The sequence below is a fragment of the Bicyclus anynana genome, chromosome 19 (assembly GCF_947172395.1).
Source record: "Bicyclus anynana chromosome 19, ilBicAnyn1.1, whole genome shotgun sequence".
Lineage (NCBI taxonomy): Eukaryota > Metazoa > Arthropoda > Insecta > Lepidoptera > Nymphalidae > Bicyclus > Bicyclus anynana.
The window spans coordinates 11,113,477-11,129,078 of NC_069101.1; the positions used below are offsets into that span (position 1 = coordinate 11,113,477).

At 34.7% G+C, this 15,602-nt stretch overlaps 1 protein-coding gene across 1 annotated transcript in view; it reads left to right on the forward strand.

Moving 5' to 3' along the window:
* Nucleotides 1-311: 311 nt before the first annotated feature.
* The window catches only part of LOC112045133 (synaptotagmin-15-like), a gene marked incomplete at its 5' end in the record, with an annotated part of 63,689 nt that continues 48,398 nt past the window's right edge, over nt 312-15,602 (forward strand). The window contains 4 exon segments of the mRNA XM_052887396.1: nt 312-482; nt 1,774-1,983; nt 6,799-6,961; nt 10,274-10,410. Coding sequence (XP_052743356.1) covers nt 332-482; nt 1,774-1,983; nt 6,799-6,961; nt 10,274-10,410 — 661 coding nt within the window.

Sequence of the window (15,602 nt, forward strand, 5' to 3'; positions counted from 1 at the left end):
AAATCCCGCGGGAACCATGGATTTTCCGGGATGAAAAGTAGCCTATGTATTAATCCAGAGTAAAATCTATTTTCATTCCAAATTTCAGCCAAATCGCTTAACTAGCCGCAGCGTAAAAGAGGAACAAACATACTTACACACTTACACACAAACTTTCACCTTTATAATAGTGTGATAGTGTGATGTGACAAGTTAGCCCCTGATTACAATATCACCTTTAAAAAAAATAGATTTATCGTGGCATTCCCCGAGTGCCTCAATTGTTTTTTTTTGTTGGATACAGGATACTTTATATGTATAAATTGTTGCAGGTCTCAACCAATGTTCAGAGATGTTAAACTTGTCTCCAGCAAGTTATAGGAATGTTGATGATGAGGAGCGGACGGTGAACACCAAGAAGATATACTCCAGAAGGCCCTGGTATGCGCTGCCAATTGACCCCATAGAAATTATAAAGGAGTCTGGTGGTCCGTACGATATTGGTAAGTCGAAAAAGTCAACAATAGGGTAGTTGACTCATTTAATACAGGGTGCTCGGGAGTATATGACAAATCCACTTATAGGATCTGAACTGCATAATAATTTTTTTTCTACTAAAAAAAACTTTTTATGTTTTCTTACAAAGTAATTCAAATAATTCCGACTATCCGTGTAACACACACCTTTATCTATCCTTGCATTTTAAAATACGTAATCGTAGTGGTAGTAGTGCACATAGTTCGAAGAGCCGATGGACGTTGGGGTCCCAAAGTGCTGGAATGGCGACCCCGCACTAGTAAGCGCAGTGTTGGCCGACCCCCCACCAGGTGGACTGACGACATCAAGCGAGTCGCAGGGATTCGCTGGATGCAGGTGGCTCAGTATTGTGATGTTTGGAAGTCCTTACAAAAGGCCTATGTCCTGCAGTGAACGTCCATCGGATGATATGATGATGATGATGATGAATCGTAGTGGTAAGATTGTCGATATCTCGGTATCCGTACTCCGCACTTCACTATTAAGCTACTTCATGATATTTATCAATTAATAATTTAGGCTAGGTCATATTATAAGGATGCGATATAAAGGACACAATTTAAGATCTATTTACAAAATATTTTTTTTTACTCTGAAACTATTCATTTTATAACACATGTTCCTTTTTAATTTTTAATTATATTTCCTTAGAGAATATAACTAGAGTTATGGGAAATACTCCCGAGCAACCTGTATAAACAATATTAATTTCGTGTAGTACATAGAATAAAGTCCGAAATATATCGATATCAATCAATAAAGGTCAAGGATTTCATATAAAACTTAATTTAAAAATCACGTATTTTTTAAAATTTTCCAAACGTTAAAAACGTTGTCGTCCATTTTGTGACGTCACTAACACACTTACTAAACTACGAACTAATTGTTTATAAAATATTTTTGTCAAACAATCCAATTTGTATAGGATTTGTCAAAGTGACGTCATGAAACAGATAAAATATTGGATTATCGTATTGTCAAAAAATATTTAAAAATTTAAATTTTCATTTATTCACGTCTCAAAAAAAAAATGATAATCTCTTTTCAATCTAGTAGGACGATAATGAACAATTAAAGAACATTTAAAAAATGTGTCAATAAGCCTATTGGTATTATTTTGTTTCTGCAAAAAACATACTTATGATTTATCACTAGAAAAAGCCCCGCGGTTTAAGCCGCGTAGTTCAGTACAGACTAAAAGCTAACCGTGAATTTAATATTAAAATATATATAACAAGATTATATGATCTTCTCTAGTATACGACGAGTATCCCGACCCCGAAGAAGACCCTGGACAGCCAGAAGTATCTCGAGACATAATCTACACGCCAGTAGAAGACCCGGTGACTCCTATCCAGGTGGAAGCGCTGGGACAGGTGGAGTCATCCTCTAACACGGGATACGATCAACCCACTGCTGTCACTACTGTTTCGGAGTTCTCTTTCGCCAATGCTATTAATTTAAGAGGTAAGTTGATATAATTTATTTTTTACTAGCGGGCGTCCCCGCGTGGAATTAATTTTTTACAAATCCCGCGGGAACCATAGATTTTTCCGGGATGAAAAGTAGCCTATGTGTTAATCCAGAGTAAAATCTATTTCCATTCCAAATTTCAGCCAAATCGCTTCAGTAGTCAAAGCGTAAAAGAGGAACAAACAATCTTACACACATTTCACACTTACATAATATATTATTAGTGTGATTAGAGTGATATTAGTGTGACTAGCGGACGCCCGCGTGGAATTCAGTTTTTACAAATCCCGCGGGAACCGTAGATTTTTCCGGGATGAAAAGTAGCCTATGTGTTAATCCAGGATATTATATATCTTCGTTTTAAATTTCAGCCAAATCGGTTCAGTAGTTGTGGCGTTAAAGAGTAACAAACATCCATACAAACTTTCCCGTTAATAATATTAGCAGGAATTTCTGATGCTCTAAAGCTAGCTATATATACGTAATATTTTAATTTATGTGGAGTTAGACGTGTTACAACTTATGTCTGCCACTGAAAATTCAAAAAGCTCACATGCCTGCAGCGCTAACGGCTTGACCGCCGATAAAATTGATCAGTTTTATCGGACGTCAAGCTTTAGCGCTTCAGGATTATGAGATTACTTGATCGTCAGTGACTGACATTATGCAGTGGTTACGACTTTAGATTACCGTACCGTAGGCTCATGAATAAATGAAATTAAATAACTTTTTATTTGTGCTATTAAATAACAGATGCCAATATAAATATCATTAGGCACGCAATTTAAAAAAAAATCTTGCTCATACGAGTGTAATGGATGAAATGAATTAATAATACAAAAAATTAAAAAATAAACAAATAACATAAATTAAGAAATCTTAATCTTTCCAAACATTTGTATGTTTTAAATCATAAAATCTTAATATCGTCTAAATTTCTTACACAACTGGTTGAAAATAATTTTATTTTACAATAAATTAAAAAAAAGTGTGTGTAAGCTCCGACCCACGACTGGAGTTTACACTTTCAGATCGTCTGTCTAAATAGGTGTATGTTGCCCCGCAGCATACACTACGTATGTCTCAATACCTATGCCTAAAAAGTGAAAGGTGCGCAACCAAGGAGCAGCAGGCTGCGGCATACACGGTGAAAGGTGCGCAGAATAGGTTGCGCACAAAAACGTAACGCTGTCAATCGTTCATCAATTTTTTTGCCCATATTTTTTTTATACCGGGGGCTATTTATGAAAAATCGATTCTCAAGGAGTAAACTCCAAAAGCTCATACAAAAGATAGTAATTAGACAAAAAGGCCACTCAACATAGTAATTTCGTAACAGTTTAGTTTTTGATGAATTAATTTATTTTGAAAATTTGAAGTGTTAATTGTGGCAGGCGAGTTCGACATGAATATGCAATACATTTTGATTAGCTATTGTGCGCTCTCGACCTTTTGTTATTTTGCGAGTTATTGTTTCAGTAAATTACTTTTAAAACTAAACTTTTATAAAATTATAAAGTTTTTACAATCTTTTATTTATTAAGAAATTAAATTTATATATTTAATATTTTGTAAGGTTTGATTGAGATTTTTTACGCTTGACAATTCAGTAATATAGAGCCATAGAGCACTATTGTTTATGGTATCGAAAACTTTGAAATTGGAATCTAAACATAACTTCTGAGTTTGGCGGGAAAATCGTAGGAATCACATGTAGTTCTCGTTTTATTTCCATTGATTAGATGCATTTTATTCATTAACCGACTTCAAAAAAAGGAGAAAGATCTCAATTCGACGCGTATGGTTTTTTTTAATGTTTGTTACCTCATAACTTCGTCATTTAATAACCAATTTTAAAAAAATTCTTTTTTTGTGTGTAACTTGTTACTTCCAGGTTGGTCCCGATAAATTTCACGAAAATCGGTTTAGTAAAACAGTTTTTATTTCATCAGTGTAAGAATTTTTAGTGAGAGACGTGATAGCTCAGTGGAAATGACCTCTGCCTCCAATTCCGGAGGGTGTGGGTTCGAATCCGGTCCGGGGCATGCACCTCCAACTTTTGAGTTGTATGCATTTAAAGAAATTAAATATCACGTGTCTCAAACGGTGAAGGAAAACATCTTGATTAAACCTGGACGCCAGGGCATTGGGCATGGTGGACTATTGGCCTAACCCCTCTCATTCTGAGAGGAGACTCGAGCTCAGCAGTGAGCCGTATATGGGTTGATAACGACGAAGAATTTTTATAATCAATAAAGTATTTTTTGAGTTAAATAGTAACATTAGAGAAAAATCAAATCTCGTATCTCGTATGATATTAGTTTAGGTATTTTAGACATACTAAAACGTATAAGATCACACATTACGAGTGGTCAAATAAAAAGACACCGATAAACATTTTTACAGCTTGGAACACTGTCATGAATTTTGTAACAGGAGAAAGCTTTTAGGAAATGGCGCTCAAAGAACATAGCCTTGGATCGTTATAGACGGTTGAGAATAATAGATCGGAAATTGAAGTTATGTTTACAAAGCATTGTTGTAAGTTATTGTTACTAAACTCTGTTTCTTTCTTCTGAGACTTTCTGAGATACCCGGCTTACTGGGGTACAAGACGGGTTATGTGGAATTTACCACTAAAACTCCCTCGGTGGCCACCCTCAGCGCATTTTGGTAGGCTCCGAGACCTTACTTAAGAGTGCGCAATATGTAATTTGGTCGTTACAAATGGTTCTGGATCTCAGATTCTGGAAAAGTTAGGAACCTGATATTTGAGTAAATGATATTTCAAAGAGTTAGCTTCGTTATGACTATACAAAATACACAATTTGTAAAACTTTTCTCGATAGTTTATTTTTTTGAAAAATACATGTTTTGCTCACATTTTGCTTTGAATCTCAGGAAAAGCAAACTTATTTTCTTAAACTTTTGTTTTGTATAGAAAATTAGGTATATATCTTGAATATGGCTATTTTGTTTTTAGTTATGTTGTTTAATTTACTTGCAATTAGGTAAAAATGGTTTTGGCGCTCACGTCATAAAATTTGCGTCGCGCGTCAATCGCTCCGTGCTTTTCACTCACGTGAAAGTCATAATTCGGCGTCTCGCTTGCGCTTCGAATTTTATCCATATCGTACCGACGTGCTGCGCGCTCTTAAACTCGCCGGTGCTTCCGTTGCACTATGCCTCTGGTGCTCGTAAGCTTTTTGTTTTATATACCACGTTGTAGCAACTTGAACCACTCTAAGCTGCTACGAGAGTAGTATTGAATGCCTAGCAAGCAAAGGATTGAACCACGAGCGAAAGGTTCCAAAAATACTATATGCGTTGCGAGGTTATTCGAAGGCACGGGAGGTAAAAATACATGATGTGAAAATAAAAAAAAAACTAATACTAAATAAAATAAAGTTACGCTAGACAAATAGTCCGTTTTCCGTAGATGTATCGCAAGTGAGACACATACGATCAATCAATCAATTTATTTATTTGCAGATACATGCATTATATATACAGGTGGTCGGTAGATGTAGATGGTATATGTATCTTGCCAATTTGGTATGCAAATTATTTATTAAGTATTTCATGATTCAAATGACAATTTCACCATTTAAAATTTACATCTTTACAATAATTTTATAAGTAAATATTTTATAATTATATTACTAAAAAGAGTTAGTGTGTACATTTTAAATATGTAATATTCAATTATAATAGGAAAAGATTAAACATGTGACAAAAAAAAATAATAATATTGTATATGTAACCTATATAAAAAAAAAATTAAAATATGTATGGAAATAACTATAATATCAACTTAAATACTCATTTACACTGTAGAATGCCTGTTGAATTAGGTATTTATATAAACTATTTTTAAAGCAATTAACGAGGTCACTTAGACCGCATATCTTGAACAATACCCCTTGTTCAACAGAAACAGCGTTGGTGGCGATCAATGGTAGCTAGTGCATTTTGCATCTATAAAAAGCTCGCCACTGCACATTCATTTGTCAATAGATATATAGTCTGACAATGATGTAGGCGTTGCAATTTATCAAGTTTAACGAGTGATTAATTGAAACAGTGCATTGGTTTTTGTGTGCGATGCGAGGTTATTCGAGAGCACGTGAGGTAAAATACGTTATAATGATGTGAATAAAATTCCAATACTTTTTAGAATTTAAACTATCGTGAATGTTATTCATTCGGCCGTGGCTAGTTACCACCCAACCGGCAAAGACGTACCGCCAAGCGATTTAGCGTTCCGGTACGATGCCGTGTAGAAACCGAAAGGAGTGTGGATTTTCATCCTCCTCCTAACAAGTTAGCCCGCTTCCATCTTAGACTGCATCATCACTTACCACCAGGTGAGATTGTAGTCAAGGGCTAAACTTGTAAAAAATAAAAAAAAAAAGCGTTTCATATAAATTGATTATGAAACAAGGCTTAAACTCAGTTTGGATCGTGCCGCGATGCAAGAACGAGCTCATGACTTAGGGCCCTGTATGGGTTCGAAACTCGGCATACTCCGACCTATCACGTGAGTTTTGGCCGTGTTTCATAATCAATTAAAATCCAATACTAATTAAAATAAAGTTACGCTATGTAACCAATAGTCCGTTTTTGGTAATTGCATCGCAAGTGAGACACATACGAGGTCAGTTAGACCCCGTATCTTTGAACAATAAGTCTTCTCCCAACAGAAGCAGCATTGGTGGCGATTGGCGGTTTTTCGTAATTGCATCGCAAGTGAGACACATACGAGGTCACTTAGACCTCGTATCTTTGAACTTTGTCTTCTCCCAACAGAAGCAGCATTGGTGGCGATTGGCGGTGCTAGCGCGGCTGTGGTCCTTCTGCTCGTGATGGCGGGAGTGTTTTGTGCGAGGCGTCGTAAGAACAGCCCAAGCCCTGTACCGTCGCCGCCTATCCTGGTCTACCCTCCCCACGACATTGCTGCATCGTGCTATTTGTAAGTGCCTAAACTATTTTTAACTTTATTTATTTATTTATTTGGTCCACCAGTGACTGTTGCAGCATTTACACAAATACAATTAAAAAAAAAACACAAACACAAGGCTCCGCACAATTAAATGCAATGCAATTAATTTATTGTGAAACACGGCTAAAACTCTCGTGATACAACGTTGGCCCGACTAGTTACGAATCCATACTGGACATCCCCGTCTCCTCGACGAGAGGCAGCTGCTATCACTGACCGTCGACCGCCGTCGAGAGTCGACTGCAGTCGACAACCGCCGTCGCCTGCCGCCGAGACGTTACCGACTGCAGTCGTCGGTAGCAACTGTCGCTCGTGTTAATTTACCCTAACAGACGGAGGAGACTGAGACGGAACCAATGTAGTAGTAACGATTAGTCGTCATTTTGACGATAAAATGATGACTAGTCGACGTTCCGTGGTTTCACCCGCATAGTTCCCGTTTCCGTGAGAATACGGACACAAAACATAGCCTTTGTCACTCACAAATAACGTGGCTATCTAATGGTCAATAATTTTCAAAATCAATTCTTTAGATCCAGAGATTACCCCATATAACACCACAAACTTTACCTCTTTATAATATCAATATAGATACATTTTAATCAGGCTACTGTATTTGAATACATTTTTTCTTTGACTTTTATCTATACTCTATACTTAATATATAAAGCTGAAGAGTTTGTTTGTTTGATTGGACGCGCTAATTTCAGGAACTACTGATCCGATTTGAAAAATTCTTTCAGTGTTAGATAGCCCATTTATCGAGGAAGGCTATAAGCTATGTATTGTCCCCGTTTCCCTACGGAAACGAGAACCACGCGGGTGAAACCGCGCGGCGTCATCTAGTTTTAGGTATAAATATCTAAGAACTCCTTAATCTTGACAGACTTATTTCCGGCATGAAACCATCATTAATCATGAAATGGCATCCAGCCGTAATAAGAAATCTACCAATAATTATTATTAATGCCCACATTCATCAATAACGACGGAAGTTTTCTCTTTTCATTCCTTTCTTTTCCGACGCTTGATGGAATTTCCCAGCCCTACATATTTTCTTTGCACTATACCTATTAAACGTCTTTGGGTTGATTATGATAGTTAATATCTATACGCGCATAATATAAATATAACATGCTTTTTTATAGCATGAATATGTCATTGGATAAAGTGTTACTTAATACCGAAATGTTTGAGTTTGTGGCGTATTATAATTAATCATCAATGCTGTATAACGTATATCATATTATAGATATAATCTTTACTAATATTATAAATTCGAAAGTAACTCTGTCTGTCAGTCTGATCAATAGCAAAATCAAAACAGTAGCAAAACATAGCGTAATTTTTGACCCTAAAATTAAAACACAAGGGGTGAAATAGGGGTTGAAAGTTTGTATCAAAAATTCTTTATTTTTGGAGTTACAGTTATAAAAATGTGTATAAAAAATACGAAATATAATGTGATTCAATAAAAAGTTTACATTGATTTCCACGCAGATGAAGTTGCGGGCGTCCGCTAGTATCTATATTATATAAATATTACATGCTTTTACTTTTATTATAGCATGAATATATCTTTTTGTTCGAGTTTTTGGCATAAAAATTGATCATCATCTATGCTATTTATGGTATGCCATATTATACATAAGAGTATAATTGTTTATAAATGGTGTTCCTTAAATTTTACACGGTTATATTCTATTTTCTACTCAATCAAATGCCAAATATATCTCTGCGTAGACTGACACCTACAATCTTAGAAGTCTTTGATCATTACAGTCGTACTTCTAAAGGCTAGGCTTTTCAAAGGAACGTCTTACATTATCTGGTAATTTGTGCGAATAATGCTAGCCGACGTCATTAGGAATTACGACCCTCATTAGCAAAGTGGAGCGTGTGAGGAGTTTACTACACCGGTGCTAGAGTTACCAGGTGTGCGGGAAATCCGGGAATGTCCCAAAATTTTATGGCATCTCCAATATAATTGAACTTTTTTACTCGGACTCCGAACACATACTAAAGACTAGTTCGCTGTGCAATGTTTATCAACAAACAAATTGAAAATGAGGGTATATTATAATAAATTTAATTAATTTGTTCTTAAATTAATAACAATATTTGAATAATTAGATATACTTAATATCTTTCTTGATAAAATTAAAATAAAAATACATACATAATTCCAAAAAAATAGGCGTGGAATGACATGCGTTTTCTACCTTAATTTTTAATTTGTTTGTTGATAAACATTGCATTGTGAGTTAGGCTAGGTTAGTGTAGTTTTTTTTACAAAAAATATAAATATCTATTTATAATTTTTGTTAAGTTAGTAACATGTAAGGCACTGCAGCCAAGAGAGAGTTTCATAGTATTTCATCGGGCGTGTCTTTTCTCTCTGCATATTGTGATAAAGGCGTAAGACACGATTCAACTTACACCTTCACTGTTCCACTTTGTTATCACCCTATTAGCTTTAAATACCTATTGTAATACATAACTTAATGCTGTTCTCGTAAGACCAAGACCTGTAAGCAGCATATACCGAGAGTAGATATTAAAAAAAAATCGTATAAAAATTACGAGACGTAAAAATATTATTACATTATGCGGTGATTTTAATAAGGTACAAATAAAAATCTATTAATTTAATTAAAATCGTTCTACCTCGTCACCCTAGTATTGTCCCAAAATTATACCACCGTATTTGGTTACACTAACTTAAGCCGTGTTTATACGTCTTGTGCTCTTTTATGAGTGAAATGTTGCTTCAAAACGTACGTGCGATCATTAGATATATTGCTATTTAATGTAATTATGTGTGTAAGTGCTATTAGCAGGAAAGGGCGGATTAACTGAATAAAGTTATGCTCGTAGTTTTGTGTATTTCTAATTATATCTAAATAATTAAAGATCTTAGACGTTATCTTTTCTTGATGTGGTTAGCCACATACATAAAGCCTAAGTGTATGTGGTACACTAAATTTTATCAGTCCTGAAATATAAAGCACATTCGTTTTTTTACAGATAGGTTTTTTGATACAAAAGTTGTCCCCTTTTTTGAAAAAATACGATGGATGCTTTATATCTGTATATAAATGTAAATAATTGTCTATCTTAAGTTACACACAGTATGTTAATAAATGTGTAAGCTGTTTCCGCTAAAAAGAATTTGAATATAGAACACTAATTCAATAGCGATACAATTATATTTTTCTTATCTTTCAGGTACAATTTTATCTTTTACACAGAACACAAGAGTTTATCTTATCTTTCTTACAGGACAAAGGAGGTGAACTTCTCGCTGCCGACGCTTCGCTCGTCCTCCCTGGGGGAGCTGCGTGACGTCAGCGTTTCCAGCCTCAACAGTGACGTGCTCTGCCCGCCCACCTCTTCACAGTATCGGTCCAATTCGTTCAGTGAGTCGTTTTGAGTTTACTTGATAGAGAATAGAATAGAATAGAATAGAATAGAATAGAATAGAATAGAATAGAATAGAATAGAATAGAATAGAATAGAAATCATTTATTTGTTAACACAACACATAACTACATAATAACTTAAAACTAATACATTTACATCGTAATAATAACTTACAACAAATTTTAGCTGAGTCAGGTCCTTTTTCTTTTTTTTGGCACAACATATTTTCTATATATATATGTATAGAAAATATATTGTGAGTACATCAGTACCCACAACGCTGGTATTCTGTCAGACCCTTAGGAGGGAAGAACAGAACACATAAAATAATTATATCGCTAAGAAAATAAAACAAAATACAGTAGTGTAATCTCAGAAGACCAAAAAAAAAAAAAAAATTAATCTCAAAAGCTAGCAAACACAAAAGAAAAGAAAAATTTAAAAAAAGGAAAAAAAAATATATATATAGAATTAATTGTTTATTATTAATTAATAATTAATAATTGCCACAGTCTGCTTTTTGGCAATCTAACAAATACAAGCGAAAAATTTTCTTAAAAGTAAATTTATATTTTACCTCCGGAATAGGTGTTCCAACATTTTGTGGCAAGATATGACCGAATGGTAGACGTATCGATCTTAATTAACAATCTTTTTTTAGTATGATGTATGGGTCCATTTATCTAAAGAATCTGTACTTTAATACTTGTTCATTTCTGATGTTGTCTTTTTACTGATAATTGGTATAAATCCTCATACTCCATACATACGTAACGTGATAGCCCAGCGGACATGACTTCGATTCAGAGGGCGTAGGTTCGAATTCGGTCCGGGATATGCACCTTTTCAGTTATGTGCATTTTAAGAAATTAAATATCACGTGTCTCCACTGTGAAGGAAAAACATCGTGAGGAGTCCTGCATACCTTAAAATTTTCTTAATTATCTACCTGTGTTACTCGTAAGTGTGCTAATTAGCAGCGTGGTGGACTAAGGCCTAACCCGTCTCATTTAGAGAAGAGACTCGTGCTCAACAGTGAGTCGAATATGGGTTGTTAATGATGATGACGATGACTCCATACATATATCCATTGGTAACGTATTATAGTACGGATATGACCATGCATTCGTTTATATGTACTTTTAATTCATGAAAGACCGCCGGCTGTCCGCGCCTGTCTATACTAATATTATAAAGAGGAAAACTTTGTTTGTATGTTTGTTTGTTTGTTTGATTGTAATGAATAGGCTCAAAAACTACTGGACTGATTTTAAAAATTCTTTCACCATTCGAAAGCTACATTATCCACAAGTAACATAGGCAAAATTTTATTCTGGAAAAAAATAGGGTTTCGTAAGATATTTGGGTTTTTCGGACACAAGGTGTAAAAAATCAACCAGAAAAGTAGGGTAGGGGTAGGTAGGGGTAGTTAAAAGTTTACATCGAGTTTCAAGTGGACGAAGTCGCGGGCGTCGGCTAGTGCAAAATAAAGCACAATAAATCGATGTTTTTTTTAAAAATTTGTTTTATGATCACATTCTTGCAAAAATTACATTTAAAAAGTAAACTAGTTTTTAGTTAAATAACAAAACAATAAAAACTAGAACACTGAACTGTTTTCACGAATAAAACATTTTTATGATTCCTACCTACTTTTTCATTATGTTTTACGCAAAGCAGATCACGTTGTTTTGCAAGATGGTTATTATATTACGTCACGAGCGACCCGCCTTCGCACTTTCTGTTGTTGTTATTCATTTAACCCCTTTTTCAAAAGTTCGACGACATTAAACACGTCATACGTATAATATTTCCAATGCGTATTTTTGTAACAGCTTTTATTTCTGTGGGCTTCATAAGAAGACTGAGTCACTCAGCGCGTGATGCAGCGAATTATGCTTAAAATATCTCTGCGTGAGTGAACCACAAATGAGGAGATCCGCAGAAGAATTGAAGATACCGACATAGCTCAACCAAGGGAGGGGCAATTGTTCAAATTGGGCTGATGGACGTTGGGCACCGAAGCTGGTCCCAAGCGGGTTCCAAGCTGGGGTGCTGGTTTAACTAATGTACCTATATACATTTTCATTAAAGTAGGCTTGGTTTACAAGCACTTTTGATTCGTCAAGTTAGTTTATGATACTGATTCGAAGAATTGACAAAAGCCATCAAGAAAGACAGCAATAACTTTTAAGCCTGCCCCTATCAACCATATTTTACTTAACTACCATTTCAATTATGGTATGCCGTTTGGTGCACTGCGTGTAAGCACTTTTCAAGGCGACAGTCTCGGTTTTAGAGTTTGAAAATATTTGTCTAAAATAAAAATATCTAGTCCAGTTTTAACTCCACTTAACTAAATGTCTGGAGTTCAAAGCGAACTAGCCACCTGAAAGATGCAACTATAAATAGTTTTCAGGCCATGCATCTAAACTTAGGCAGTGAAATCTGCTTAAGTAGGCCCTAGTGATAATACTGTGAAAAAATACTATTTAAGATGAGGTTAGTGAGGTCCCCACACTTTTGCATTTAAACCTCTTCCTTAAATTGTACAAGGTATTTAAATAGACAAAATATCCTGTGCCTCTATTGAGAATAAATATATTATATGTAATAATAAACTAAGAATCATCATCATCATCATCAACCCTTATTCGGCTCACTGCTGAGCTCGAGTCTCCTCTCAGAATGAGAGGGTTTAGGCCAATAGTCTAATAGCGTGGTGGAACCTAAGAATAAAGTCTTGAAATTAAGTTTTCGTATTGGTAATGTTTTTTGTGCGCTTATCTGAGGAAGTATTACTACCTTCTATTCAAACAATTACCAGCATTGCTGTGTTACGCTTCAAATTGCAGAATGTGTTACTTTCAGACATGCACATTGCACAGCATTCTTTTGTTAAAGGCGAAGATTTTCACTTAATATTAGGTGTACTATATTATTTTTCTCATTTTTTTTTTATTTTTACAAGTTAGCTCTTTACTACAATCTCACCTGATGGTAAGTGACGATGCAGTCTAAGATAGAAACGGGCTAACTTGTTAGGAGGAGGATGAAAATCCACACTCCTTTCGGTTTCTACACGAGATCGTACCGGAACGCTAAATCGTTTGGCGGTACGTCTTTGCCGGTAGGGTGGTAACCAGCTACGGCTGAAGCCTCCCACCAGCCAGACCTGGACCAATTAAGAAAATCTCAATCTGCCCAGTATTCATAAATAAAGAATATTTCCCTTGTTTTCCTTTATTACTACGACTTACCGTTTCGGGACATAATACTTAATGGTACTTATTAATATTGATTAAGTAATGCGATTACAACGAAAGCAGTTTTCCAATGAATAACATATTCGTTTTGTTATCTTCCGCAAAAATATAAGAAAACAAAAGAGGCGAATATAAGCAAAGAAGTGCTTTTTGTAAAGCTATTCTGTATATCGATATCTTTTAACAATCACGTCACAAGACATTTTTTATACTCGTAAAACTAATTTTTATAGAAAAATAGATAAATTAATTAATTATCTATGGTGATTTTAATGCAAAGGCATGCTTAGAATAAACCACAAATGTAGACCCGATCGTGATATACATTACTAATATAAATCAATTGTATTACGTAGATAGTGCTTAGCCTTCTACGATATTTCTTCGTAGAGCCTCTACGGCGTAGAGCTTAGCTTTTAATACCTAAATGTTTTCTTAAATACAGTTATCTAAAGATCTACCTAAAGGTATACAATTAATCTGTTTTAAAGTTAAGGTTAAGTTAAGTTGACCTTTAGCAGTCCTTTTAAAGGTCTGTCTTCTCTAGACTTGATTATACTTGACGCCAAGAAGACGCTTGAATAATGATGGATTATATAAAATCGGCAGTAAATTGACGCTCAGGGAAATGGAACGAGATATAAAAGATACACTAATTGGGTCAAGCGGCTAAAGTAAAACTGACTTGTAATTTGTGACCCTGCAATCTAATTTGCTGAGTAAGGTCTCTTCTAAAATTACAATGGATACTATTTGTTCTACGAGTAACTCACAAAAACTTTAACGAAAAAGTCTGAATTTTACAGATGAAATCTAAAATTAGTGCCGGTATCATTTGACTAACGAGTTTACTTACAAAAACTGTTTCGAGTTTTGTTATGTTAACTTTAATGAAAATAGTCCATAATTTATAAATAAAATCTAAAATTGTAGTGGGTGTGTGTACCAACTATTGAAAAATTTAAAAAATTAGACTATTTAAATTATGTAAGTGTTACTCACATGATAATAGTGGTAATATGACCGACTAGTTACTGATTAGTTACTAAGTCCAGAGACCCATAATTGGCATTCAGTATTTGCAATTTCTTTTCATGCTTTTTTTTCTTTTTTTTTATGCATACAATGAAACATTGTGTCGCTGAATCTCAGTAACTGATTTTTTAATACGTTTTTTGCTCAACTTCAAAAGTTTTTGAATACCGAAATATTAGCTGAAATCCTAATTGAGACTTACTACTTCGGTAATTTTCGGCGATCCAAAGTCCAACGCATCAACCATTATTTATTATTTAATGAGCCTCAAGGCACATTTGTCTGAGTTGTAAGGCAGTTCTATTTCCAGCTCAAACCAATTATTATAAATAGGGCATGAACTTTGACCAAAATTGCCCAACTCACTCAGTTAAAGGACAAAATATTAATTATGGCTTAACTAACGACTCTGTTGTTAACAAATGTAGGGCAATATGTTTTGTAATGTTTTGTTACATTCTTATATCGATCGCGATAGACATTATATATATATATATATATATATATATATACTGATATTATAGATGCGAAGGTAAGTCCTTCTGTCTGTTACTTTTCACGGTTAAACGGTTGAACCGATCAAGATGAATTTTGGTATTGGTAAATGGGACATTGGAGCAAAACATAGAGTACTTTTTGATCCTAAAATAAAAAAGACGAAATGAATTAGGGGTTGAAAGTTTGTATGGAAAGTCCTTCATTTACAGTTTTAAAAATTTGTTTATAAATCTATAAAAAAATACGGAATATAATGTGATATAATAATAAAATCATCCCATAAAGTGGTGAAATAGGGGTTGAAAGTTTACATAGATTTTCACGCGGACGAATTCGCGGGCGTCCGCTAGTAAACATATAAATACAATTTAAGAGTATCTTTGTAATTT